Here is a 26,805-nt window from a genome sequence, read left to right on the forward strand (position 1 = left end):
GGGGGGAGGCGGTGTGCTGGGGGATCCGGGGGGGCGGGAGGCGGGGGGAGGCGGTGTGCTGGGGGATCCGGGGGGGCGGGAGGCGGGGGGAAGGCGGTGTGCTGGGGGATCCTGGAGGGGGTTTGTGTGTGTGGGAAAAGCGGTGTGCTGGGGGATCCTGGGAGCGGGGAGGCGGTGGGTGACCTGGTGCTGGGATGGGAGGGCTGTGTGCTGCTGGGTCCTGGGAGTGAAGGGAGTGTGCTGGGGGGTGGGGATGGGAGTTGACCTGGTCTGGGCAGTCCTGGTGGGTGACCTGGTGCTGCGGGGTCCTGGGGGCAGGGTGATCTGGTGCTGGGAGAAGGAGGCGATCTGGGGATAGAGTTGCAACATTTTCGTGGAAGTGGTGTTTGGGGGCAGGGAAGTACCTTGTGTGTTGGAGCGTATGTGAGTAGAGCATCTGGGGGCACTTGGTGCTAAGGGGTGAGCAGAACACGAGGGATCAAAAGCTGGTATGTTTGGGAGGAGGGACACTTGATTCTGTGTGACACATTCTTTTAGCTGGGAACTCTGTTAAAAGGCTTGTGAAACTCTGAGGTTGCTTGGTAGCCAGATATGGTGACAGGTGGCTTAGATGTATACAGGGAGATTTAGTGAAAGAAATTAGTTAATATTCATAATAATCTTAATCCTGGTGTTTTGTTCTTGTTATCCTATTTGTCAGGCTTTGATATGAAATTATTGACATGGAAATTCTGATAGAAGAGTTTTACATGAGATAGAAACTTTTTCTTTACTTCCCCAGAGCAGCTTTGAGACCTATCACTTGCAGCAGGTGGACCAAAACCATGATGCACCTTTCTGTGTTTTGAGATTTGTCCAGTATTTCTCCCTGAGTGGCTGCTGGGTGATTGGGTAGGTGAGTACAGCCAAAGACATCTAGAACAACAAATGAAATTAATAGTCCCCCACAGTATCTAGAATTGATTGGTTTGTCTCTACAGAGACGAAGGGAGACTATATTTGAAGTCAGAGCAGATGTGGATCATGTATGTATATGGATGAGTATCAGTATTTTTTTCTGCAGAAGCAAATCCTCAGGTGAGTTTTGTGTAAAGTTTTTTAAAAATTCTTTGCCTTTAATATTCACACAGTAGAAATGTACGCATCTGAGCTTTGAAGGCTCTGGGACTGTGATTGTTGCTCCATAAATATTGAAACTGTCTCTAAATATTTACCAAGCAATTCGCCTGTTACAGATACAATAGAGTGGGCCAGTCTAGATGGTTTAGGGGCAGAGCAACATTCTATCACGTTGAGGTAGCTGAGTTCAGGACCTGTTTCAGCCTCTTTCTTCCCTGGCTGGGACCATGGTGGAAGCAGCACATTTAGGGTCATGAGTGACCTTATCCCTACCAAAAGTGGCTTTCTGGAAGGACTAGCCTCCAGCCTTCCCTCACTAGAAGGACAGGTCAACCAACTACAGGGCCATGAATTGGGGAGGTAATGGGGAAGTTTCCTACAAAGAAAGATGCTATATAGTCCTCATTTACCAAAGGGGACACTGGGAGGTTCCCAACATGTTTGACAGCTGTTTCATGGTCTAAACTGGGGTAATTCCACTTGGACAAACTGGGTCCTTCCATCACCTCCTTTATTTTTATTTCAGACAGTTCTGTTGTTATCCACCCTTGTTTCCCTGCCCTTCAGAATTCTCTATAGACTCTAATTAAAGCTGATGTGGGAACATGACAAGCCAGTGGGGGTGAGGTGGAGATTTGGAAGTAGGAGAGGCAAATGTGCTGGCTGATGGAGTTCTGGTACCAGTCCTGTTCTTGTTTTCCCCTTAACTCTGCTGCTGACATGTTGCGCTTTTGGTACCCCGTGTGTGTTGTACTTTGGGGCCCCATTTTTCTCTATCTCATGCTCTGTGTTCTGTGGACACGTCATTTTCTCTGTCTAAAGGCGGACATAGCCTGTTCAAACCAACCAAAGCAGGTCTCTTGGAGCGATGTAGGGAATTGCCCCTTCATGCACACCTGCCCTGGGGCTATATGTTGTGTCCATATCACTCCCAGCTCCCTAAACACACTTGCTGCATGTATTCTAATATCCAGGTAACACCTTCTTTCCCTCCCCGATCTCATCTTTGTGGAAGGTTGCAAAAATGTTCGGTACAGCACAGTCGTCCAAAGCCCAGTTCCTCGATAAAGCGCGTCAGGCCCGTGAGGAGCGGAGAGAGCTGAAAGAGAGAGAGCGAGCCGCCATTCAGATCCAAGCCCTGATCAGGAAGTTTCTTTGTCGATGCTGGCTGCAGAGGGAGATCAGGTGTGTGAAATTCCACCCCGCGGGCTTTGTTGCTTGTTGCAAACTGAGCTCTTTCTGTAGATGACTGTGGCTTTTTAAAACGCTCAACATTTGATTCCTCCTCCTTCCCAGGAGAGAAGTGGAGGATTTCTTTGAAATAAATGAATCTGCTCCCAGTAAAAGAAGTGCACTTTCCATCTTCAAAATTTCCAGGAAACTGCTGTTTATTTTCAGAATTAAAGAGGACAAAGAGGTAAAGCTGCTGTTCTGACACATTTCCCCCCCTCAGATTAAAAATGTACAATGTATTCTATATGTTTAATATATATGAACTGTTACTTGGCTTGTCAAATGGGTTGTTACAACATGGAGGGTTCAGAGCGTGACCTGCAGCTCCTTTTGTCTTGTAATGCCATGGTGAGGAAAGCGGGGAGATAGCAGGACTGAGAGCCGAGAACTCCCAAGTGTTTAATCCTGGCTCTGACACTCAGTTAATTTGAGCAAGTCATTTACTAACGCACCCGATGGGCCAGCTAGCTCTGGTGTAAAGCACCATCACACTCGAGCAAGAGGGTTGTGTGTGTTCCTTGGACTCTGGTTAGGGGCAACACTCAAATAAGAGCCTGAGTTAACTTTGCAGTGAAGACAAAGCCCTAATAGCCCAGCTTCAGTCTTTCCATCTGCAAAATTGAGATAATATTAATACGTGCCTCCCAGGGGAGTTGTGAAAGCCAGTCAGGGTAAAAGGCACTGTGAGGGTGAGTGGCCATGTTAACTTGTATTAAATCTGTTCAGCTGTATGTTGTTCCCAGTTGCCTCTTTCCCGAGCAATTTCTGTTCTGTCAAGAGAAATACAAGTGCATCCAATATTGTTGTAGTACTTATGTCTGGGTGTAAATGTATACTTAGTGTGACGTACAGTTCCCAGAGCTCCAGCCATGTTTGCTCTCCTCCCCCACCAGTCCTTGGTGCCACAATGTTGTTTGGCCCCTGTGTTACGGTAACTAATTACATCCCTGAAGTGTCACCCTAGGAGTAAACGGATCCCTTCTGAGGCCAAGGAGTACTCTGGATTCTTTTCCATTCTGCTTCCTGAGAATCCTGCAATTCCTATCCCGAGTGGGAGTGCTGTCATAGAGCTTAGAGTGGTTGGAAGTCTCACTGGGTAACTTGCAAGCAAGGCAAATGTAATCAAACTCAATCTGTAATCTAAAAGGGAGCAATTATATATATCAATGGGTTTTTCCTTCCTCTTAGGCCACCGGTATTAGCCACTGCCAAAGACAAGATGCTGGTCTCAGCGGAGCTTCAGTTGCTTCTAGGGTAGAAGGCGTTTGTTTCCCGTAATATGCGTTTTTTAACAGTTTTTCCCAAGTAACTGACTGTTCTTGTGGGGAATGGGAAGTACACTAACATGTCTCGCTTTCTTTACAGAGGTTTGAAAAGTTGTGTCGCTGTATCCTGAATAGTATGGATGTTGAGAATGAGCCCAAGGTCAGCAGGTCAACTTTGTTAGGGGATTTAGGATTTAGGTTTATTTTTTTTTAAAGTTCACTGATCTGAAATATCAAGAGTGAGAGACACTCACGTGTCACTTATATTCCATGGTGGATTGTTTTTATATGTTGATAAACTCCATAGAAGAACCCAGGATAGCTACATGGATCCACAAGGGTCAAAAGAGCATTTCCCGCATGGTACAATTTACAACTGACCTCATCATTACCGGGGGCGGGGTAATTCTGGTCCAGTGCTGGGATCTGCGTGGCCTGTGGAAGTAGTGTTATTACACTGCTTCTGGATAAGCAACAGAACAGAAAAAGTTACCACAAATTTCTCCTGTTCTTTGCCTGTAGGTGTGGTATGTGTCACTAGCACTTTCTAAGGATCTTACACTCTTGTGGATCAAACAGATCAAGGGCATCTTGTGGTTTTGCTGTGAGTTTCTCAAACAGCTTAAGGTAAAAATCTTTCATTGGTTTTAGTTCTGTGTTTCTTGTGGTTTCACACTTTAGTATTGTAGACTTGGTTTATTAATGTTGATGTTCTTGTTATTCCAGCCTGACATCCTACAAGACTCGAAACTGGTCACTTTGCACCTCACGATGCTTGTTACCTTCACAGACACTTCCACGTGGAAAATACTTCGGGGAAAAGGTCTGTGTTGCTCTTTCCAAAACCCTCTTGTAGCCACCAATCCAGACCTTTCTTCTTTCTCTTTGTTTTAAAGTCTTCTGGCTTGGGCTGCAGAAAGGGAATATTTTTCTTCTCTCGTATGCACTGCCAAGCTGTATGATTCGTTCTGTGCAGACTGAACAACAGAGATCCATACTGTGGACCAGAGAGGAGACTTCCCCCTAAGATCATAATAGTTCAATCACTAGTGCTGCTCTCTCATAATGCTCCATTGTCATGTGGATCAAAATCTTCCTTGATGTAAGGGTATGATGACTTCCAGCTCTCTTGAATTCCATCAAAAATATCTTCTTTAATTGTACTCATGAAAAGATTGACCCTGAAGAAATCTTATGGAAGTCAACTGAAAAAACTCTAAACATGCTATTTAAATTCAATTTCAGTGTCTAAAATATCCCCAAAAGCTACTAAACTCAGTGTTTTGTGTAGAGTTGCGATGTGTCTGGGAATGAAGGTGTTAATAGAAGTTTTGTCATAATTCACACTGTAGGACTACAGTTCATATAGATTATATGACACAAAAATAATTCTCAGAAATGTCATTATTTTGTCCTCGCAGGAGAAACCGTGCGACCTGCCATGAACCACATCTGTGCAAATATCATGGGACATCTCAATCAGAAGGGATTTTATTCTGTGCTGCAGGTTTGTTTGTGATTATAATAGTTGATATGCTTTTCAAACCCTGCAGTGCTTTCTGCCTTAACTAAATTCTAAGATTCTCCAGACGTGTTGTTTCGTGCTTGGGTTGGGCATGTATTGGCAGTGATTCCCTCTGAGAATACTTTGCTTATGGTCGGCGTGACATTTCCCTCTGGTGTTATCCAGACCGGTGATCGGCTAGGTCACTCCAATCCTTGACTCTGGGAGCCAGCCTTACTCTGCTGTGAGAACCCCCCTCCTTGGCTGTCCACGCACAGCCTCTGGCATGTAAGCTGCTCCCAGCTACTTGCAACCAAATGACACTAGCCAATATCTCCGGTCCCAGACATAACCTAGGAACCTCCGTCTTGCAGTGTCCAGTTATGCCTGCTGGACGCTGCAAGCTTGTATGAATTCGTCAATTTAACAAAGAAATAGATATGTACCAGGCCTGTTATCCCAAGGGGAGCTTCTGTCATGCTTCAAACCAAACGCACTGTTTCAGGTAGAATAAACAAACAGATGTATTAACTATAAAGATAGATTTTAAGTGATTATAAGCCAAAACATAACAAGTCAGATTTGGTCAAATGACATAAAAGCAAAATGCATTCTAGGCTGATCTTAACGCTTTCAATGTCCTTACAAACTTAGATGCTTCTCACCACAGACTGGCTGGTTGCTTTTTAGCCAGGCTCTCTCCTTTGATCAGCGCTTCAGTCGCTTGGTGGTGGTGGTGTCTGTAGATGTAGGTGGAAGAGAGAGAGAGCATGGCAAATGTCTCTCCCTTTTATCATGTCCTTTCTTCCCTCTTGGCTTTTCTGCCCCCTGCAGAGTCAGGTGAGCATTACCTCATCGCAGTTCCAAACTGACCAGAGGAAGGGGGGTGAGTCCCTCGAGAGTCTAACAGATTCTTTTGTTGCTGCCTAGGCCAGCGTCCTTTGTTCCTGTGAGGCTGGGCTGGGTTTGTCCCATACTTGTCCTGATTAGGTGTGAACTGCCTCTCTGCTCTTGGAGAGCTTTTGCCTGGACTTACTTTAAGCCATGAGGACACATTTTCAGCCTCATGACTGCATACATGAAATGATAACCTATAACATTACTGTAACAACCATGCTCAGTGCATCATGAGCCTTCTGAAGATGGCTGACATGACAAACTTTGCATTGGATGCCACACAATCATTTTACAAGGATGAACATGGGGGTGCTGGGTGTTCTGCCAAGGTCCAGAGCGTCACAGTCGGTAAACCAAAAAACTCCCCCTCCCTTCCTTTCCATGAGCAATATTTAATCTAAATTCCATTTCATCATCTCATTAGGAGATGGAAGGCAGCAGTGCAGTGCAGTGCAGCTGGTTAAAATACAGAACTAGGAGTCAGGAGTCTTGAATTCTGTTCCCAGCCCTGCCATTGAATTTGTGTGTGATTTTAGGCAGTTTTCTTTGCCATTCTGTGCCTCGCTTTTTTCCATTTGTAAAATGGGGGGGGCCGTCTTTCAGAGGGTTGTTGCGAGGCTTGCTTATGGATTATAAAGGGCCTTGAGACCCTCTGAAGAAAAGCCGTATAAAAATGGCAAGTGTGATCATAGCAAACCTCTTTGAATGCAGTTTCTCTGTGCTGCCAGCACCTGGAACAGAAACGCTCTGATCCAGGCCAGTGACTTGTAACAACCACATTAAAGCAGCACTCTCTCTAATTTCTTTTTATATCTCTTGAAAGTGACAATGCCCTTCAAGAACACGGTTGGATTCTTTCTCTAACAAAAGTTGCAATTTTCTTTTCAGATTTTGCTAACAAATGGCTTGGCAAGATCCAGACCATCCCTGTCCAAAGGCACTTTAACTGCAATCTTTTCTCTTGCATTGCGGTAAGGCAGCAAAAGCAGCTTGGGGTGATACGTAGTCAAAGCTGCTTTTAGTGTCTGTCTGAAGACCTCTTGCCCTTCCAGTTTCTCATTGTGTTTGTCTCTTTGTATCTGTCTGTGAGTTTGTCGTATTAGTGCATGATGCTAATTTAGGTGGAGGGCTTGATTTTTTTCCTACTCTGTACCCCTAAAATTAAGTGTTTATAAATCCGTTGTAAACATCAGTTGTGGGGTTAGACTTGGAATGCTGTGTTTCTGTGTTGGGTAAATAATCTGAAGGAACAGGCCTTCTTTCTGCAAGTGTGATTTGCGTCTCTCAATGAACTGCCAGTGCACCTCTAACTACATACTTATGGGTGCATGTCAGGTAGAGGTGCAGATGATCAGATCTGTGCTCACAGTTCAATTTGCATGTGTAAATTGTGTCCCCCAAAGAGGGACTAGCTAGAAACACCCCCCTGCATTTCAAAATAAAGTCCAGGCACAATCCAAACTCAGATCTGCAAAGCCCAGATCTCTTCACGGGAAGTTGACTTGGTGTCAGACCACAGTGCCCAAGAAGCATTCCTAAAGACTTTCATGAGCTAACTTTCTGAACTGGTTTCCTTCCATAAGTGTCATTTCTGGGATCATGGGACAGGCTCACATCTGATTTTCTGATGATCATTCTAGCAAGAGTAGAGTGATTTCTGACCCTGCCCCAGACTCAAACTGGTCTTGAATCGGTCACTTAAGCTTTGCCTGAGTAAATGGGAACTACTTATTTATCTACTTCATGGGAGTGTGGTGAGGTTTAATCTAGTTAGCGTTTATGGAGCTCTTTAGAGACATGGGAGGTGCTGTGTATTATGGAATAAGACTCCACATTGCCTCCTGCCCCTGGCTTTCTTTGATTCCCGGGGGTCATGATGGATGTTGCTAAATCGCCATGATAGCAGAAGCCATAGGGGGCTGATTCTTTACAAACTGACCTCTTTAATGAGAACAGAAGCATCAGCCAGTTCTGAAACTCTCTGATAGAAAGCCTGCGTGTCTTAGGAAACACAAAGCGTGAGGTTTGAAGTATTTTTTTTTTTCTCTCTTCAGCCCTGTGGTTGCTGCTCAGTTTTCTGACAATCTCTTGCGATCATTCCTGATCCATATCATGTCGGTGCCTGCTATCGTGACTCACCTTGCTACGCTAACACCTGAGGTACGTGGGCTACTCCATCACAGAATCCTGAGCCCTTTGGCACATCAAATATGCTGTAATTAGTCATCAGCGACTCTACAGTTAGAAATAATGGCGAGTAAAGAGTTAGATCAGCCTCTTAAAAGTTGACAGTAAAATGTGATCCTTTTCTAATGGAAACACGTTCCTCCCCGTCCTTCATAGCCTGGGTTTCTAATGCTGTGGAAGCTGGTATAGCTGTTTCAGTATTCTGTCTGCAACAGGATCCTCAGTGAGCTCAGTAGAATTGTGCACAGCTTGAACTGCAGTGGCATGGAGAGCCCCAGAACAGACGGGAAGGATGCTCTTGTAGTTAATGCTTTGGATTAGGACCTTGGAGATCTAGCCTCTTTTTCTGGCTCAGACACTGGCTCCCTGCATGACTTAATTGTTCCATACCTCAGTTTCCCCATTTGTAAAATGTCGTCTTGTGTGTATACCATGTACTCTTTGGGACAGAGACTCTTACAGAGTGCCTAGCACACCCAAGCCCCGACTTTCTATTGGAGCCTCTCGTCAATCTTCCCACCATGCCAATGGCTCATTGGGCTGATGCTCTCAAGGCACATCAGTTTCATAGCCTGTGGTACATAAGGGTGTGACATGGCCAGCATCACATCCAACCACCTTGACAGCCCTAACCGGATGGATCAGGTACCCATTCTGCAGCTGCGTGAACTGGAGGCAGCCTTCTGGTGTGAGATCAAGCAAGACTTGAACCCGTGATCTTTCCGTTTGTAGTTATGCACCTTAACCACTCAGCCACATCTCATGGTACCACTAGGTGCTCCCATAATACAGATCTTAAATAACAACAAGCCAGAATGTTGTTTGTGCTGGTTTTTCAGAACTGGTTTAAGTCTTTGTTTTCGCAGCCGTTGGAGTGGTTTGCTTTGTGTTGGTATTTAGAGTGCTGTGCACATTTCCTACCAGATAAGATACTGTGGCAACAACTGATAAATGCAGAGCCTCCTCCAGCTCAGCTGGGCATGCAGATGAATAGGACATTGTTATGGAGATTTATCCGCTCAACTCTGGACATCGCTATGGTTTAGAGAAACTGCAAGTGGCACAGTTTTAGATGTAAATTATTACTTAATGTGTTCAGCTGTGTGTGTGACCTGAGGCTCCTTGGCTTCTCTTTGTTTTTAGTCTGGACATTTTATTTTTTGTGTCCTTGTCCTTCCATCCCCATGGTGATTTCTGACTGGGGAGCGAGTGAACAAAGAGCTGCAAAATCATCTATCACATAGAGAGGGATCTTCACTGAGCAGTGATATACTGCCCACTAATACCGTGTGGTTTGTCTGCTCCCTTTCACAGCATGCTGGTGAATTCCAGGGGATGCAGGCGTTTAACTGCCATAGACTCAGGACAGGTGAAGGTTATCCTTACGACTGGTTCGAATGTGCCCAGTTCACCTGCAGATCTCCCCTGTGGCAGGCTCCTCCACATGCCTATGATCTTGTGAGATCTCTTCTTTAGAGTGATTCTTTGGCATGAAGCCTGTGCAGCCCCTGAACGCAGTGATTGCTCACTGGAATGGACAGACACCCCGAATCGCTGATGATGTGTCAGGTCTAGCTGCTTTTGTGTGATGCTCTGTTCGTTTAACTTGCAACTTCACAATCATTTAAAAACAATTCTGTTTTTCAGCGTCTGGCAGTGATAGAATCCCATGACCTTTTCCGCAAATTCATCTTATTTTTAAGTCATGAGGCTCAGTGCCGAGATGTCTGCGTGTGTTTAGAAGGAAGCCATACTCTTTGTTTACTGGGTAAGTATGTTATGCTATATAAAGCACCCAAGAGTTTTTTATGGCGGAGAAGGCAAAACGCCGCATTTATTGAGAATACAGCAGTTAGCATATGCTTTTTAGTTACACACACATACCATGCACATGGTTCCACCAGTCGATGTTTATAGTTATCAGTCCAGAGTTTTTGGATTAATTTAGTGGCCAGCCAGATTGGTCGCAGAAGGGAGCCAGGCTTTGTCGGTCGCCTTCCGATGCTTTTGGAGTAGTGGCAAGACGAACCTAAAGTCCCATGGCAAAGCACCCTGTTTTTATAGTGTTTTTTTGTTTACTGAGGTTTATGGATTTTGCTGTGTTAGTTTGTGACCGGTTACTTTTTAATTGGTGTTATTTTTTTATGTTATGATTGATGGTACATTTTAAAGCACCTTTGAGAGAGCCATTTTGTCCTTTTGATTTAATTAATTGTTTTGTTTTTTAGGGGTGCCAGCCTCCAGCTTAGGGTCATCAGTCTGCTTTCCCTTAGTTATGGATGCGCATTGATGGTTTTTTGGCTTTCATAAGTTTGTTAAATTTTTTTATTTTTTTTTCCCCTGATTATTTGGTTTTGACAATGGCCTTTACACCTTTTTTTTTTTTTTTTTGGATGCATGCATTTTTTATTTACACAAACTGTTTTTTACAGAGATCTTTGAGAATACAAAAAGCAGTATTTTATATTGAGCGAAACGACATTGTAAATTAAACCTTGCTAAATTTTATAACCAAAACAGTTCACATTGAGGCTCAGGCCTTCAACATTTTTTTAATTTACTTAATATAGACACAATACAGGATTCTGTCTTTTACTAACGAAACCTTAAAACAAAGAACTAAAAGGGCCCAATTTGTAATGGGTATGGGAAACAGAATCCCATAGTCCCAGAGGGTCATTCCTTTTTGCTATTTAAAAAGGGTGACTGACAGGAGAAATCAAATTATACATTAATTTTTATAGTACAATTACAAAATTCTGCTCCTACAAGCATGTGTCCGGAATCTGAGCATATTCCACATCAGAAGAGAAATTTAAGAGTCTTTCTTTGCTTTGAGTGAAATCTGAATTCCTCTCTTGGGGTCAAGGACTCTGGATTTTAAAGTCCAACATTTCCTGATTGACTCATTTGGGTGGTTTCTAAAACCGCTTGTGCCATGTGTGTTTGGAAGGACACTTAACTTCAGGTTTAATGTAAGGTGTAGAAATGTAGGGCTGGGAGGGATGTCAAGAGGTCAACCAGTCCAGCCCCCTGTGCTGAGGCAGGACTAAGTGAACCTAGAGGGTCATGCTAAGAGACCAGGAAACAGAGGAGGGTTGTTCAGAAGGAGACCCCTTCCTACAGATGTGTTGTTTTGATCTAACAGGAAATCATAATTTCAGTTTGCTTTCCATTTAGACACTGATACAGCAGACATGAAATTACCCTGCCTACATGGAAATGCTACTGAAACTTGCTGAGCTCACATCAGCTCTGTGGAAATAGTTAGAGGAGCTGTTGTAATTCATGAATATGAATGGCCTCTAGATTCTCTATCCTGGCTACTGTTAGGAGCTCTCTCTCTCATATAATGCTGCGTATGAAGTGTTGGTGGGAAACAAATGAGATGGCTATGGGAGGATCTCCTGTGCTAGCACAGAGTATCACCTTGGTGTGTGACGTGTGTGCTGGAAACTGGGCTGAAACCAGTGACTGCTATGAAAAGAGTCAATGAACAACCATCAGAGAGCAAGAGACAAATTTTGGTCACTGGACAACTGAATTGGATCTGAATCTGTTTAAGGAATGGTTCTTGAGACTTAATCCAAACCCAGTGTGAGCGAGGGCAGTGTCGGTGAAAACATTGTATTCACTGAGCGTCATTGACTTTGTAGATTTTTATGGATTCCAAGGCTAGAGGGGTCCATTGTGGTTGTCTAGATGGATCTCTTATGTAAGGCCATAGAGCTTCCCCAAAAGAATTCCTAGAGCAGATCTTTTAGAAAACCATCCAGTCTTGATCTACAAATGGTCAGTTATGGAGAATCCATCACAACCTTTGGAAAGGTTTCAGAGTAGCAGCCATGTTAGTCTGTATCCGCAAAAAGAAAAGGAGGACTTGTGCCACATGTACTTATGCTCAAATAAATTTGTTAGTCTCTAAGGTGCTACCAGTACTTAAGCTCAAATAAATTTGTTAACCTTTGGAAAGTTGTTCCAGTGATTAATTACTCTCACTGTTACTTGCATCTGCTTATGCCAGACCTGAATTTGGCCTGGTTTCTGTAACCCATTCAGTCCCCCAATTCGTTTTAAGACACAGGAGAATCACAAAGAGGTCCTAAGTTAACATCAAAGTCAATGGGGAATTTTGCCACTGAATTCAGTGGGAGCAGGGTGCAGCCCATAGTGATGACTTTTACAATTACCCTTTCCTGCTGTCACTACTGAAGGCACTGAGTCAGCGTTGCATTAACACACAGACAAGGAGGGGATTATGAACAGACTGGCTGGAGCACTGGGGAGCAGACGGGTAGGGTACAGCCCTGCACTGGTGAGAAGTGGAGAGGTGGTGGAGAGAGACTGATCTCTACCCCCTTCTGTCTCCAGTAAAGGTGTCATACTAATTCTCTTGCGAATGGCGCTCCTCTTCAAAGGGCTGCTGCTGGTTCTTTTTCAGGTAACCTCATTTATCTGGGCTCCTTGAATGACAAAGTGCTCGAGGACGAGACTGCTCACTTTGTGAGCGTGCTTATTCACATGCTCTCTTACTGCCAGAAGTATGTGTCGCAAAAGAAATCCAACCTCACGCACTGGCACCCTGTCCTTGGCTGGTTCTCCCAGACTGTGGATTATGGGTAAGTAAGCAGGATCTCTGAGACAAGTAACTCTGAGATTTAATTTATAACTTGACCAGGTTACACATGCAGTACCTTCTGTCACTGTTAGGACTGACAGAGTGGTCACCGTAACTCCTTGCATGTCCTGAGTTGTATTTTAATTGTACAGTCTTAACACCACATGCATGTGCAGCTTGTTAGAGGCGATAAAGCCATTGTTACAACCTGTCTGTCTCTTTGTCTCCCTTGCCCCTGACTTTTCTTCTAGGTTAAATGAGTCCATGCCTCTGCTCACAAAGCAGTTGCAGCATCTCTGGGGAGTCCACCTAATTCGCATCCTCTTCAGTGATGTTCTCAGCAAGAAGCTGGTGGAGACTCAGGATCCAACTTATCCGCAGGGGCAAACTGCTTCCCCACAGAACAGCCTTCCCATGAAAAGTCAGTTCAGTACGGGCCAGAGCATGGGCTCTGTCTTCTCTCTCTTGCTGGCAGAAGTTTGACTTTGTTCACTTTAGTCAAAGGCTTTGAGTAGTTTTTTGCAGCACCTGCTATTACCTAGCTAGAGGCAAGTTCTTCCTGGGGTCGGATCCCTGTTCTGATTACTCTGTGATGTTGGCAAGTCACTTATCTTCTTGGGGACGCTTGCCTGTTTCCAAGCAGGGTTTGAATTGTTTCTCATGTGGTTTGAAGATGAAAAGCACAATGTAATCCTGACCACACAGCCTGTTACTTGGGGTCTCAGTACCTTACAGTGGTTGGATAGTATCCCAGCTTCACAGGTGGAAACTGTGGTACAGCACGGTTCCCGTGGTTTCACAAGGAATCGTTGACAGAGTCTGGATTACAGCTCTGGAATTTCTGGGCCACAGTCTCTCAATCTAACCCCCTATAACTGTGCTGACTCAGTCTACTGTAGTTATGTGCTAGATATTATAGCACAACTAGTGATTCCTATTACATTTGGGTAACATTTGAAACTAGAGAACGATTTGTGAATGATCTCCATGTCACCAGAGAACGTCTTGGTGTTTATGGAATGGAGAATGTTCCTGTAAAGCATTCTGCCATGGGGAATTCACTGAAATCTGCAGTTCTGTGGCATGACCCACTTAATTGGTTACTGTCCTTACTAAAACCCCCATAGTTATGGGGCTGCACAGTGACCCAGAATAAGACTTTACCTGGTGATGAATGTCTCAGTCTCCAAGAGCTGTGTGCATGTGTCTCCCTTTATCTCCCACCAGATCTTTTCAAGCGAGCCTTCCAGAAGTCCGCCTCTGTTCGCAACATCCTCAAGCCCGTTGGAGGCAAGCGGGTGGATTCAGCAGAGGTGCAGAAGGTGTGCAGCATCTGTGTGCTGTACCAAACCACGCTGACGACTCTAACGCAGATCCGGCTGCAGATACTCACAGGTCAGTAGGGTGCGGGTATGTGGGTTTTTGTTTTTTCTTCAAAGCACCTTAGAAGATTTTTCCCCCCTGATTTTAAAAAGATCTAAACTTGTGCCTCTCACTGATTCCTGTGACTCTGCTGGTAGTTTTACTACACAGGACTGTTTATTGACCAGCTGGATGGAAAGCTTATTCTATCCTGGATCATACGTCTGATCAATAGCATTCATTGCTTCTTTATCAAATGTTAGCTCTCTAGAATACAAATGAAAGCAAGTTCTGCTCCAGTGAAACCTGGTCACTTCTTATCGACTGTGAATCTGGCTCAATGTCTTTGAATAATGCCCAGTAATACCAGTCTTTATGTGGTGATCCTGGTGAATGCTTCAGTTATATTCAGTGTTCCCTCTAACTTTTTCCATCCATGTGTGGAATGAATTTTGTTATGTGCATCATATCGAGGTAATGTGCGGACGTGCACCACCAGTAGAAACCAAAAACCTACATATAATGTATATTTTTAAAAAGTTACCGTAGGGATAATTACTCCAGCCAGAACAGGTTAAGCGTTTTAGAACTCACTACTCAAAGAATTAAATTTAAGTGTAAGAGAGAAATAAAAATTATGAAATGCATAGACCAGTCAAAAAACTAAAATAACACACTTTGAAAGAAGTATCAAGAAGTAACAACAATACAAGTATGTGTTGGGAGGTGAGTGTGAAAGACTGTGTGTGTGTGTGTGTGTGTGTGTGACAGAAACACACACTGTGTGTGTGTGTGACAGAGACAGACACATGTTGTCCCTTTCAGTACCCTGACCCCACTTTAAGTACGCTGCCCTTTTAAGTAGATCAGAAGTTCAGACGCAGCAGCAGCTGCTAGTAAGCTCTCGCCGTCCTAAGCCCTGTCGTGTCCCCTGCTCTGTGGAGATGGGGTACAGGGGTGGAGGGAGGGGGACACCTTGACGTCAGCACCCCTCTTCTCCCACTCCTGCTCTGCACAGCAAGCAGGAGGCTCCTGGGAGCAGCTCTAAGGCAGAGGGCAGGAGCAGCACACAGCAGTGGGAGGAGGGACACCTGAACTGCGTGGCCCTTGATAGCCTACTGAGCGGCCACCCAGCCATGCAGCTTACAGGGATCTTAGGTTATATTAAGAACAAATTATTTCTCTTACTAGAAAGGAGGGAGGAGGTGGTAAGCAATCACTGGTCTAGTGGCTAGAATAGGAAACTGGGAGTCCAGACTCCTGGGTTCTGTTCCTGGCTCTGCCGCTGACTCTATGCGACCTTGAACAACTTGCATGACCTTGCCCTTTGTGCCTTGCTTCCCGATCTGTACAACGGGGATCATAACGACTGCCTTGCAAGAGGCTTAGTTAACTGATGCTTGTTCAGTGCTGTGAAATCTTTAACTGAAAGGTGCCGTGAGTGTGCAAAGTATTATTAGCTAGTTAAGAGGCTTCCTTCTGGTCTCATTGTGATTGTAGAATACATGTTCACGTGAATTGCACCCATGAACACTGTGACTTTCCTCTTCAGCAGTAGATAGTTTTGCAAAATAAACTGCTATCTGCAACGGGTCATATTCATCTTCCCCTGCGTGCAGGGAAAAGAGCTGTATTAAGGCTTTCTTTCTTTTGTTTTCCCTCCTGTAGGCCTCACGTATCTTGATGACCTGTTGCCCAAATTGTGGGCATTTATCTGTGAGCTGGGACCCCAGGGTGGATTAAAACTCTTCTTGGAATGCTTGAACAATGACACAGAGGAATCCAAGAGACTGCTGGCTATGCTGATGCTGTTTTGTGACTGTTCTCGACACCTTATCACGTAGGTTACTAGCAGATGGCTCTTTCCATGGAATTTGAATATACAGATCAAATGTTCTTTGAGTGCCAGGGTGGAGAGCCAAAATGCTGCTGTAATTACATATAGATAACTAAAATGCAAGAGCAAAACTGCATGCTTTGAAAGAGTGTGTTGTGTTAGGGAGGACATGTGGCAGAAGGGGTAACTAGGTGCTTTAGGAATACTTTTTCTCGATGCTTGTGTGCAAGAGCTGCATCTAAACACAGGGAAAATTCTTCAAAGGCACACATCATGCTATAAGAAGGGACATTATCTGGCTGGCAGGACACTCCACTGGGAGCCTGTACACCTAGGTCTATTCCCGGCTCCACCACCCACTCACTGTGTGACCTTGTGCCACCTCCTTGCCTATGTAGAAAGTCTTCCCATCTGTAAAATGAAGATAATTCTACTTACCCACCTTGTTAAAGTGCTTTGCGATCTACAGGTAAAAAGCTCTCCGAAGGTGATACTGTATTGGGTGTAGTTTATTTCTCAGACTTTTTGTGCTATCTTATGTTAAACTCAGATATTGATCAAAATCTGTAAATACATACTGTTGGTTTAGGGGTTTAGCTCCTGTTTTAGTCATCACCAGAAATGAGAACGCCCCCTAAACGTGCCAGGCAAAATGCACTCTCTGAAAGCCCTCTCCAAAGGGAAATAAATCAACATTTGTTTTCCTCCTCCAGAATTCTCGACGAAATTGAAGTCTATGAAGAACAGATCTCGTTCAAAGTGGAAGAGCTTGTTACCATCTCCTCTTTCCTGAATTCCTTTGTGTTTAAGATGATCTGGGATGGAATTGTGGGTAAGTGCTTCAGCAGCTTGATTGAGGGGACCATGATAATTATTTTAAAAAGTAGTAATGAATGGATTAATCCAGAGGCTTCAGCCAGTTTGCTAGTATGACTTGAATGCTGTTAACAGAACATGTTATAAAATCTTAGGATGTTTGAAATGAAACTATCCCCCATTCAGGTGTTCAGATACCTGTGCCATGTTGGGGTACTGTATAAAAACCAGCCAGTCAGTGTTTTATTAAAGTGAGAATTTATGGGGCATCATTTTCAGAACCTGCATCTCTTCAAAAGCAAAAACTTTAATGTACTTCCTTCTGTAATTATGTGCACAAATCCAGTGAATGCATGGTTTGTGTGTGCAGTTACCTGTGATTGTACAGCCCAGACAATGTGGTGCTAGAAACAGAGATATATGTTCTCTTGCCAATTGTGTAAAACAGGAATTACATCACACATCAAAGGGCGGGGAGGAGTAAGACCACTAAGTGCACATTGCTTCTGATATTCCGTGGGTTCTAGTCAAGCACTACTGTACCTGCTACTTCAGCTCTGTGAGGTTTCAGAGAGGAATATACTCCAACTTTGGGGTAAATCTGCCGAATCGGAAGAAGAGTGTTGGATATCTGTATATGGATTGTGTAGATCTAAGTGTGTTTACCGTTTGCTGGTGCTGGTTGCAGTAGCTAGTAACAGGGCCAAGAGATTCAAGCCTGGATCCTGGCAGATGTTGGGCACTTCTTGTGAGAGAGGCTGAGACCCTTCGATTCCCCTAAAGCCAGTGGAAGTGGAGGACACATAGCTCTCTTTGTTTGTACTGGGGAAAGGAGTGGCTCTCTGCTTCATGTCGGTCACTGGTATGTAGGAGACGCTGAACGCTACTTCCGTGTTTGTCTCTTTGGTAGAGAATGCCAAAGGAGAGACGCTGGAGTTGTTCCATTCTGTTCATGGCTGGCTAATGATCTTGTATGAAAGAGACTGTCGCCGGCGCTTTGCTCCTGAGGACCACTGGTTGCGGAAGTGAGTGCTGGATCCCTGTACCGGGTCGTGTACAATTGTATGGCTTTCTCATCACAGCAGATCTTGTCTTGACGATTTTGGACTCTGTCGCTTTGTTAGACATGGAACTTCCTTATTGTTCCTCCCTGCCAGCCCCAGGCCAGGGTTGTTCCCTACGCTCCATTTGCCTTGTTTAATTTAAAGTCCCTGGTGAAGAAGCTTCCCTCTCTTCGTAGAGCGATTATTCTCAGTATCACTTGTACAGGGTACAAATTTCAAAAGCACCCAAGTCCCATTTTCAGAAGCGATTTAAGCTCCTAAATCTCTTAGGTGCTTTTAAGAATGTTATCCCCACTGATTTTGCCAACCCCTGTTTTCTCTGTGTGTTTCTCAGGGAGCTCTGAATACATGTCTTGCTTTTTTAAGGGACCTCAAACCCAGTGTGCTCTTCCAAGAGCTGGACAAAGACAAGAAGCGAGCTCAGCTGCTCTTGCAGTACATCCCGCATGTCATCCCCCACAAGAATGTGAGTGAGACCTGGGCAGGAGGGCTTTGAGTGCTGTATGCCAGGAGAATGGCTGCCCTGCTACTGCCCATCCTGTGGGTGAATAAAAGGGACTTGAGTCTCCAGGGTTTTCCAGTGCTGAATTCACACCCCAAAAGCCCATTTAAAAATACAGGGGATACAGCTTATTAGCAATTCCTCATTTCCCAGCAAACAGTTGCTAATAACCAAAAGTTGGCCATAGGCGAAAGGCCCATGCCCGAGACAGCAGTGTAAGGCAGCCCATGGCCAGGGACTGGCTGCCCAACAGGAGGTAATGTAGGAGTCCCAGTGCTGCAGAGTGGGAGGGGAGGGCAGGGCTGCAGCCTGGTTGTCGGGGCTCTCCATGGGGAGTGAAGGTGCCGGGGGGCCCACAGGGCTGTACTGTATTTCTACCTGCCCTCTCTGTGCTGCTCCCTGCCCTGGCTCTGGGATTCCAGGCTTGGCACATCCCAGTGCTTCCTTCCCTGGCTGTATGCACACAAGCCTGCCCGTGGACGGGGTTCTTCACAGGAGTGGGGGCTCTGGGATGTGCCAGGGTGAGCAGCATGTGTAACTTTCACGAGGTGCAGTGCAGAGATTTATGACCCTGGCGCTGTTGGTCTCTCTTGGATTTTTTTTTTTTTTTAGAGGGTTCTTCTTTTCCGAAACATGGTGACAAAGGAGAAGGAGAAGCTTGGGCTGGTTGAAACCAGCTCTGCATCCCCTCACGTCACACACATAACTATCCGCCGCTCACGCATGCTGGAGGTGAGTGGCTCGCCCCTCAGAAGCAAATCTACCAGCCAGGAACCTGGTTTTGTTGGTGACTGTACTGTGAATGTGTGGTTCAGTGCTTGCCCGGGTCTTGATCTAGCTACCTCTGTGGGGCCCTTGCCATAGTATCTGTGCATGTTTAACAACAGAAATAGCAACAGTGTCTTTCTTTTTGCTCTCTGCCAGCCTGCAGGAGCATTCTGAGTGTGTGTTTGTTTTGTGTCGGCCTGTGTTTGAAGGGAACGCTAAGGCCAGGGAGTGAGTTGGTATCCAGTTCTGAATGCAGTCAGGTTCCTGATCATTCTTGTGGCTGTGAGTTCCGCTGCCTAGGCCCCTCTCCTGGGAAGTTCTGTTTCGTGCACTCATGAGCCTCCTACTGTAACGGTCGGGGAAGGGCGTGAGCTTGGAGATCATTCTAGATGTGAAGAGCTGCAGTAACTGAGTGTGGAGATTCCTGAATGCGTGGCTCACCTTGCCCCGGTCTGGGCCTGATAGAGCACCACTTTCTGGCCAGTTGCCGATGGGAGTGGACATATTTTGCCATCTTGGGTGTTCGGGCATCCAGTAGTAGTGGGGAGTCCCAATGCCATGGGCTGACATAGCAATCCAAGGACAGATGCTGGGGTGAGGAGGCAAGTTCTTCAAAGTGCTTCCTTTGTCCTCTCAGCAGCACCTCAAACTTGCCTGGGTTCGCTTAGCCAGCGGCTCTTCATCTGATGAGGCTAGGCTCTGGGCTGGCTCGGAAATGGTGCTGTATGTGTTTGATAGGATGGAATCTGGCGCTGAGCGACCTGTTCCTTACCGGGCTGAAGGTTAACTAATAAGTACCTCAGAATATCCAACCATGGGTGAAATGGTGAGCTCAGGCCCAGGCTGTGCTGAGTCCCCGGACACATGCTTTGTACAACTTGCAGAAGCCGACAGGATTGAAAGGTGGAATCAGCATTGTTTATGCTCATTTCCATTTAAAACAGATTAGGGCTCATTCTCTTTGCTGTCATGTATGCATCTTATTTAGAAAGCTCCTTCAGGCACCTAAAACTCTTCTTTCCCTAGTGGAGACTCTGGCGGTGCTGCCTGTTTTTCCATTAAACTGTAACAAACTGTGAAAGTTTCCCTTTTATGCCTTGATCAGACCCTGGGACTTGACAGCCATCTGTGTTCTATACACACATTGCTCCTTTGCTGAGTGATCCAGTGTATGTTGACATGTTTGCAGCTAGTTGTCCAACTCTGATTGCTATTAGAGAGAAAACATGCCTGCCTAGTCATGCAGCTGCATATACCCCCTTCGGAGCATGGGGGTCAGCAGAAACATGCTAGATTCTGGCGGGGTGGGGAGAGGCATCTCTTGCTTTCACCAGCAGTAACAGGCTGAGCACTCTGCTCAGGATCTCCTCATCCAACAGATTTTTTTTTTTTTACCAATTTCAATTGTGATTTTCTCACATATTTATTACTGACCTAGTTGTGTCCCCACATTTCTCTCACCTGCGTCAGGGTCCATGTTTTCATGTACTGGAACAGAGGCCTGGAGGGAGGGGCCCAGGGCATGCATACCAGACCAGTCAGTCCCACTCAGTTGCTTTGGTTCTTTACTTCATGCTCCCTTGAATTCACGTTTGTGCTAGAATCTCACTAACTATAGGGTTTGCTATTTTCTCGAAGGCACAAGTCTCTTATTTGTCTATTAGTGAGCGCATGAACAATAAAATAACGTGTAATTGATGCTGTGCTACACTAAAAAACCCCTCTGCATTTGTCTAGCGAGAGTTTTAGCATAGCTGCTGAATAATCATTTCAATTCTCTTGTCTCCGGCCTTTATTCCTTTGTCCCTTTACCCTCTTGCTGCCTCTATAGGTAACTAGTGTGTGGTGTGTAAAGCTCTAATTGTATATATACACCATAATATACTAGTTGTGATGGTTTCCCTTTCCACACAACAGCACAATGAGTTTTCCCATCTCTGAAATGCTGCTTCAAAGAGAAGGCAGATTTCTTCCCAGGAATCCTGGATGTGGTGCCTTCCAGTCTTTGTATGAAACAATATGTTCAGGAAACTTGGCATGTTGCTTGGCATGTTCTGACCCCCAAATCCGTGGCATTAACACAAGAGTTTGCCACTGTCTTTGTGGATGTGAACTCCCACCTAACATGCCGGTATACCATTTATATCCCAGTGCACACACCTGTCAGTGTTGCATGTTTGTGAAGACATTTGTGTGTCCTTCTGCATGGCTAATGTGTGGCAATTCTCACCTGGGCAGGATGGATACGAACAACTAAGGCCGCTGTCCCAGAACCTCATGAAGGGAGTTATCCGAGTGAAGTTTGTGAATGACCTGGGTGTCGATGAGGCTGGTATTGATCAAGATGGTGTTTTCAAAGAGTTCTTGGAGGAGATCATAAAGAAGGTGTTTGACCCTGCACTCAACCTCTTTAAGGTACTGATGCTGAGCTGTAGAAATAGGCTCTGTCTGCCCCCCAGTCTGAAATGACCAGTGAAAACTGGCTCTGGTTGTTCACAATACTGATGTCTTGTCTCATCATTGTGTTTGTGTAGACGACCAGTGGTGACGAGAGGCTGTATCCATCCCCGACATCCTACATCCACGAGAACTATCTCCAGCTCTTTGAGTTTGTGGGCAAAATGCTCGGGAAGGCTGTGTATGAGGTAAGCCAGAGAAGGCCGGCACGTGGATGTCTCCTGCTTTGGTGTAGCATTGCTCGCACACACCTCATCACAGCCCTGGGGATGTGCAGGCAAAAACTGCAGGTGTTGCATTCTGTGGGTGTGCTCCGGCAGGGTGAGGGGGGCAGAATGTCCTAGAGGAATGACGTATAAGAGTAATGCCGTCTTGCAATAGTCCTGTTGGGCTGGGACTCTCAAAGGGAATTAGGTGCCCAAATGCTGTGGACATTCAGCTCCCTTGGCTTCCTCTGAAAGTGCCAGCTTTGATGGCCTTGCTTCGTGCAGTTTAGAGCCAGAGGAGACCAGGAGATCTGACCTCCCATATATCTCAGGCCATTGGATTCCACCCAGGTACCTGTAGATTGAGCCCAGTGACATTAGTTAAACCAAGGCATTTTAGTCTTCAAGGGACTCTGAACTGTTGTGTGCCACAGGCAGAGATCAGGGGAGACAGGTGCCACCAGTGCCCGAGGCCCCTGCAATGGCAAGGGAGTGAGTAGGTGAAATATGCCTAAATATCCAACTGAAAAATTAACTCTGTAGCTATAAAACATAAAAGAAATTGCCAGAGTCAGAGTACGTGGGCTCCCTCTGCTACCACTGTTGCTGCTGCTGGGGGATCCACTGCTGAGTAGTAGTAACATGGCATTGCTTTCCATAGGCAGCCCAGACCATGGTGTTTGCCAGCTGGCAAAGGATGGAGCCACGAGGGAAACAAATTTTTGCTTTCTAACTGCCAAAAGCAAGTGTGTTTCATAGTTAAAGTGAAAGCCAAGAGGTGGAATTAAAGGGACAACTTGAGCTAAATATGAGGAGAATGAATCATCTCCCAAAAGAAGTGGTGGAAACACCTAAATGGCATGGGACTAGATGGGAGGTAATCGCTGGGCGCTGAGGGAAGGGTTAGATGACTGGTGTAAGCCACTTCTAATGTCTGCAGTTCTCGAAGAACGCTTAGCCATGTCCCTGTCTCGCCCCTCTGCATATGCCCTGCTCTGACACTGTTCATTTCTGTGCATGGTGAGGTGGCAACGGCTCAAGCCGCTGCATTAATGCCAACGCATTCATTGTAGTCATCTGTTATCTCCATACCCACAGTGCCATCTCTTTGAACAGGATGGATTCGCGTTCTCAAGGAGCTCTTGGGTGTGGGGAGGAATAGGGTCCCAGGTACGTCCCATGGGGCTGGTAGTCTGTATCTGCTCTGCTCACAGAGAAGTCCCCATAACCCGCTTGAGAAGCGGCTTTGGTGTGAGTAGAGCCTCTCTGAATCTGTATCCATGCTTGGAGTAGTATATTCAGGCCAGTGTTCAGAGCAAGGCAGTGGGACTCAGGATTCCTGGGTTCTCTTCCCTTCTACACCAGTGACCCACTGGGTCACCATCAGCATGTCACTTCCCCGCTCACTTCCTGATCTTTAAAGTAGGTCTTTAAAGTATTTGCTGCTTATCACAAGGGGCTGTTGTTGAGGGTTCATTAATATTTGTAAAGTGCTTTGAGAACTTCCCATGCCAGGAGCTTATAGAAAGGCAGAACATGACCTTCCCCCCATGAGATGATGCTTCCAAATCCCGGAGATATCCCTTAGAGAAGGGGCTGCAAAGTGATGGGCCTCTTAAGAGGATGTGATCTGTTTGGGTGGCCAAGCTGTCCTTTGTGCCTCTGTACAAGCCAGAAGCTTGCAGTTTGTCCTGTAGGACTGGCGGCTAGAGACATTGTACGTAGCTAGGGCAAGTGGGGTGTTCACATGTTCTCTCTTGTGTTAATTGCAGGGGATAGTGGTGGATGTTCCCTTTGCTTCCTTCTTCTTGAGTCAGCTGCTTGGGCACCGTCACAGTAGCGTCTACAGCTCTGTGGACGAACTTCCCTCTCTGGACTCAGAGTTCTACAAAAACCTCACCTCGATTAAGGTTTGGCAATTTGTTCCCTGCGTCCCCACTTCATTGTAACGTGCTGCTCAGAGGTCTAAATGATGATGCCAGCAGGGGTGGATGTAAACTTTTTGCCTGTCAGGTTAATTCCAAAAGCCCTTTTAAATGAGGTAGTGTGTCCTAATGACTAGAGCCTTGGACTGGGACTTGGGAGGGCTGCATTCTGTTCCCGGTTCTGCCACAGCCTGCTGGGTGACCTTGGGCAAGTCACAGCCTTGCTCTGTGCCTCAGTTTCCCCATCTGTAAACTGGGGATAATGAGTGACTTCCTTTGTAAAGCGTATTGAGATCTGTGAATTAGCAGCACTATATAGGAGCTGGGTATTAATAATGTCCACAGACACTAAAACACTTTGTTCCTCCTGTGTTGAGGAGAGGTATTCTCTGTCTGGCTGCTGCTAGAAATATTAGGGTTGCTGCGTCTAGTAATTCCCCCTTCCTGTGAGCCAGTGCTCATGTTAGCTATGACAATACTTGCACTTGTAGGGGTGAACGTGGAGCCTAAAAGTAGGTGCCAGTGGAGGGTGTGGGATTTCTTGCCCCATGTAAAGCAGGGAAGGGAAGGTGCTCTAGTGATATAAACGCAGGATTGGGAGCCAGGAATTCCTGCCTTCTAGTCCCAGCTCATACGCTGACGCCCTCTGTTACCTTGAGACGGTCACATATCCTCTCTGTCTCAGTGTAGAGCACCTGCAAGGATCCCTTACAGGGTGAGTAGTCTGTAAGTGCTAAGCTGCTGTTCTCAGTGGTTGTGCACTGATCCCCGTTCATCCCGTCTGTCATTCCATTAGCGCTACGACGGAGATATCAGCGACTTGGGCTTAACGCTCTCCTATGACGAAGATGCGATGGGTCAGGTAGGCCGTGCATGTCTTCGTGCTAGTTTCTCCTTAATATTTAGCCTCCTTTCTGCTCCTCTCTCTTTCTTTCTGTTACTTTCCTCAGACCTGCTCAGAGTTACAATCAGGCTTCTGTGCCCAGGCAGCCTGTTTCCTTGGTGACTGGGATAGGAGATTTCAAGCCTTTTGTTGTAAATTTCTAGCAGTTCTCCTGAGTGAGTGACTCCAGCTCACCTGGTGTGTTCTGCCTGCCTGTCTGATGTTTCCAGGAAGAGGTTTCAATTGGAACCAGTTCTGGTGATCCATACATCACTGTCCATTACTGTGGAAAAGCCTCTCGTGCCCCAAATAGAGGATTATGAATTCAAGCATTCCTCAGTGTGGGTCAGACGGGCTCCTGAGGAATTATGTTCTTATTTTCCTGATAGTGTCTTGTGCAAGACAGAGGAAAGAAACCCATGTGCAAGCTGACCTGCTTGCAGAGTACACTCTAAATGGAATATTCTCAGTGTTTTCCCAAGAGGTGTTTGTGATTGTCTAGAATCAACCACTTTTTCCAAGTTTTGTTTGCATAGCTGCTTGATGACATGAGGTGCACTTTGTTCTGTTATACTTCTCCTTTGGATTCTTACAGGCTGTTTCAGATCTGTAATGCAGATACTCCAAAGGGGTCACTTTCAGTTGCTTCTAAATTTGTTAGCCGTGTACTTCTATGGCTGAAATATGGCAGGCTTGTTCCCGGTCTGAAAGTGAATTATTTTGGAAAGTGTGATCCAGAAGGATTCCCCCAGTTTGAAGAAACAATCGAGTAGAAAAAGAGAGACTTTTTCCTTTGTATACTTTTTTATTTAGCAAGTTTTTGGTGGAAAGTTGAAATTTGGCAGGGAGATGGTGGTCACTAGGTTCCACCCATGCCTTTTGGTGGTTTGTTGAAAACTGGTTATAATATCAGTTGTTACAAGTTTCTGGGTTTTTTTAAATCACTTTGAACATGTGCACTGGATTTTGTAGTGCGGCTTCTTACTGGACTGCCGGTGGTGCAGTGATGCTGCCCGCCGTGTTTAGTTTAGTAACATTCATTGACAATACTTTGCCTTTCCCTAAGATTAGTGAAGGGGAATGGAGAGGAAACAGGACTGCAAAGCAGTCTTGCTCCTTTGGTGTGAGAGAAGGTAGATGGGTGCATGCGGAAGGAGGTGGGCGCTGTTCCTTCCACCTGCTATGGAAAGGTGTGCATGGTAGGAGGCCTTTTGTGCCTGTTGCATAGTACAGAGTGCTCTGCTGCTGCCTAGCAAATATTTGAACACGATTGAATTTTTTAATTTGTTTTTTCTTATTTTAAAAAATAGGAAATGCCATACAAAATCCCTACATTAAATGAACCTAAGGTTACAAAGTAAAGTATTTGGAAGTCAGAAACAACAAAGTTAAGGTTGCGTGCATAACCTTAACTCTGCCCCCTTGTCTGAGTGCATTATAGTAAAGTCTTATTACATGATCTTTTACCGTTTTTTTTTTTTTTCCACCAGACCCAGGCCTCATTCATTTTACACATTGGACAGAGAATGAGGCAGGGTGTTTCATGAATCCATCTGGGGTCCTGAGAATCTTTGCCTCATTCTCTGCCATTGTGTGACGTGTTGTGAATGAGACTGATGTCTGCTGGAAGAGGGGCGATGTTCTTGAAGTTAAAGCCCTGTACTGGGAGCCAGGAGGATCTGGTTCTTTCCTTTTGCCACACTCCCTGTGTGACATTGCGCAAGTCCCTTATTCACTCTCTGCCTCCATTCCCCATCTTTAATATGGAGATAATACTTCCCTACGTCCCAGGGGTGTGGCCAGGATAAATTCTTTAGAGTATGTGAAGCTCCCAGATGCTGTGGGCATGAGCCTAAAGAGAGAGGAATGTCCCTCTTTTGTCCTCTGCCTGGTGTGGGGTAGACCAGCCATCGGACCAGGCAGTGACTATGGAGGGTAAAAAATGCTGACCAGCAGCCGCCTTCTTCGAATCCTTTCCATCCTGTGCCTTGCAGGCCCAATCCAAAGCCCACAGAACTCAATGGGAGTCTTTTTATTAACTTCCCTGGGCTTTGGAGCAGGGCCTGAATGAGAGGAGGGACCTGCAGAAAAATGTGTGATCCTGGACTGGAAGGAGCCAGAATTAAGGTGGCCCATTTCCTGGCTTTTGATGGCTTCGCTTT

General features: G+C 45.6%; 1 protein-coding gene across 13 annotated transcripts in view; it reads left to right on the forward strand.

Annotated features, from left to right (window-relative positions):
* UBE3B (ubiquitin protein ligase E3B) overlaps positions 1–26,805 on the forward strand; it is a 39,894-nt gene that overhangs the window by 1,125 nt on the left and 11,964 nt on the right. For 2 of the 13 annotated variants that reach the window (XM_074972829.1, XM_074972831.1), the window contains exons 2-24: positions 782–895; positions 981–1,077; positions 2,135–2,304; positions 2,416–2,536; positions 3,718–3,777; positions 4,140–4,244; positions 4,344–4,440; positions 5,039–5,124; positions 6,907–6,989; positions 8,073–8,178; positions 9,853–9,973; positions 12,647–12,824; positions 13,075–13,244; positions 14,051–14,218; positions 15,854–16,025; positions 16,736–16,854; positions 17,749–17,863; positions 18,269–18,368; positions 19,017–19,136; positions 21,411–21,587; positions 21,707–21,817; positions 23,608–23,745; positions 24,557–24,622. In XM_074972829.1, the coding sequence (XP_074828930.1) occupies positions 2,144–2,304; positions 2,416–2,536; positions 3,718–3,777; positions 4,140–4,244; positions 4,344–4,440; positions 5,039–5,124; positions 6,907–6,989; positions 8,073–8,178; positions 9,853–9,973; positions 12,647–12,824; positions 13,075–13,244; positions 14,051–14,218; positions 15,854–16,025; positions 16,736–16,854; positions 17,749–17,863; positions 18,269–18,368; positions 19,017–19,136; positions 21,411–21,587; positions 21,707–21,817; positions 23,608–23,745; positions 24,557–24,622 (2,574 nt within the window). In that variant the 5' untranslated portion in view covers positions 782–895; positions 981–1,077; positions 2,135–2,143. Of the gene's footprint in view, positions 1–329; positions 489–515; positions 896–980; positions 1,078–2,134; positions 2,305–2,415; positions 2,537–3,717; positions 3,778–3,843; positions 3,981–4,139; positions 4,245–4,343; positions 4,441–5,038; positions 5,125–6,906; positions 6,990–8,072; positions 8,179–9,852; positions 9,974–12,646; positions 12,825–13,074; positions 13,245–14,050; positions 14,219–15,853; positions 16,026–16,735; positions 16,855–17,748; positions 17,864–18,268; positions 18,369–19,016; positions 19,137–21,410; positions 21,588–21,706; positions 21,818–23,607; positions 23,746–24,556; positions 24,623–26,805 lie in introns of those variants that run through there. The other 11 variants (XM_074972838.1, XM_074972839.1, XM_074972835.1 and 8 more) reach the window with 9 other exon arrangements.

This window comes from Natator depressus, chromosome 15 (genome assembly GCF_965152275.1).
Source record: "Natator depressus isolate rNatDep1 chromosome 15, rNatDep2.hap1, whole genome shotgun sequence".
NCBI classification, from domain to species: Eukaryota; Metazoa; Chordata; order Testudines; family Cheloniidae; genus Natator; species Natator depressus.